General features: G+C 60.2%; 1 protein-coding gene across 1 annotated transcript in view; it reads left to right on the top strand.

Annotated features, from left to right (window-relative positions):
- Positions 1-1,294, top strand: part of LOC130587074 (lysine-specific demethylase 5C-like) — a 20,283-nt gene that overhangs the window by 3,538 nt on the left and 15,451 nt on the right. The window contains exon 6 of the mRNA XM_057388029.1: positions 411-712. Within this exon, the coding sequence (XP_057244012.1) occupies positions 411-712 (302 nt within the window). The remainder of the gene's footprint in view (positions 1-410; positions 713-1,294) is intronic.

The raw sequence follows: 1,294 nt of genomic DNA, 5'->3' as shown, positions 1-1,294 counted from the left end.
CCCCCCCAGACCAACCTGGACACCCCCCCCAGACTCACAGATGCCTCCTCGACTCCCCAGACTCCCCCAGGCCCACCCCAGACACATCTCCCTTCGATGCCTTCAAGGCCAGCAGCTTCATGTGAGGCCCCCCAAATCCATTCCAAAACCTCGGTGGCCCCACCAAAACCATCTTGGAGCCCCCAGGACTCTCAGATGCCCCCCAAATCTACCCAGATCCCCCTCCCTTCAGTGATGTGGCCTTCATGTGAGCCCCACAAATTCCTCCCAAAACCCTTGTGTACCCCCCAAAACCCTCATGGACCCCCCAAAATATTCTCTGAGACCTCCCCAGGTACCCCCAGGCATTCCCTGAACCCTCAAAACACCCCAGGTCCTCTTTTTTGGTCAAGGTGGTCAACACCTTTGAGGCTGGCTACTTCACATGAGCTGCCAAATTCACCCCCAAATCTGCCAAGACCCCCCAAAATATCCCCAAATCCCCCCCAAACACCSCCTTGATGCCCCCCACCCGCAGATGGTGCCCACGGAGCTGGTGGAGAAGGAGTTCTGGCGCCTGGTGAACAGCATCGAGGAGGATGTGACAGTGGAGTACGGCGCCGACATCCACTCCAAGGAGTTCGGCTCCGGCTTCCCCGTGCGCGACGGCAAACGGCGCCTGTCCCCCGAGGAGGAGGTGGGACAGGGACACTGCCACCGCCCCGGGGGGCTGGCACCATCCTAGGGGGACTGGCACCATCCTGAGGGGCTTTGTCACCATCCTGGGGGAGCTGGCACTGTCCTGGGGGCATTGATACCATCACTGCCACTATCCTGGGGCACTGGCACCATCCTGGGAAGCATTGTCACCTCCCTGGGGGCACTGCCACCATCACTGGCACTATCCTGGGGCGCTGGTACCATGCTGGGGAGCTTTGTCACCATCCTGGGGGCACTGCCACCACCTAGTAGGCATTGTCACCATAACTGCCACTGCCCTTGGGGGCACTGACCCTGTAGGGCTACACCATGGGCTCCAGGAGTGTCCCTGTCCTCAAGTGTCACCTCATGGTACTTAAGAATTTTCCTGTCCTTGCAGGGTGGTGATACAGCACCAGAGTCCTTGGGGGTGTCCTTGTCCCTCCAGTGTCACCCTGTGGTCCCTGGACCACAGTGTCACCTGTGGGATGGTGTCCCACAGTCCCCCCATGGTGGGGGTGATGGCATCCCTGATATTGTCCCTGTGGTGGGGGTGATGCTGTCTTTGTGGGGTGACACTGTCTCACAGTCCCTGTCTCCATGGTGGGGGTGACAC

Source organism: Malurus melanocephalus, unplaced genomic scaffold (genome assembly GCF_030028575.1).
Source record: "Malurus melanocephalus ecotype Western Australia unplaced genomic scaffold, MMel_1.1 scaffold_1505, whole genome shotgun sequence".
Lineage (NCBI taxonomy): Eukaryota > Metazoa > Chordata > Aves > Passeriformes > Maluridae > Malurus > Malurus melanocephalus.
Note: the sequence above shows the minus strand (reverse complement) of the source record. Positions and strands in the feature narration are given on the sequence as shown.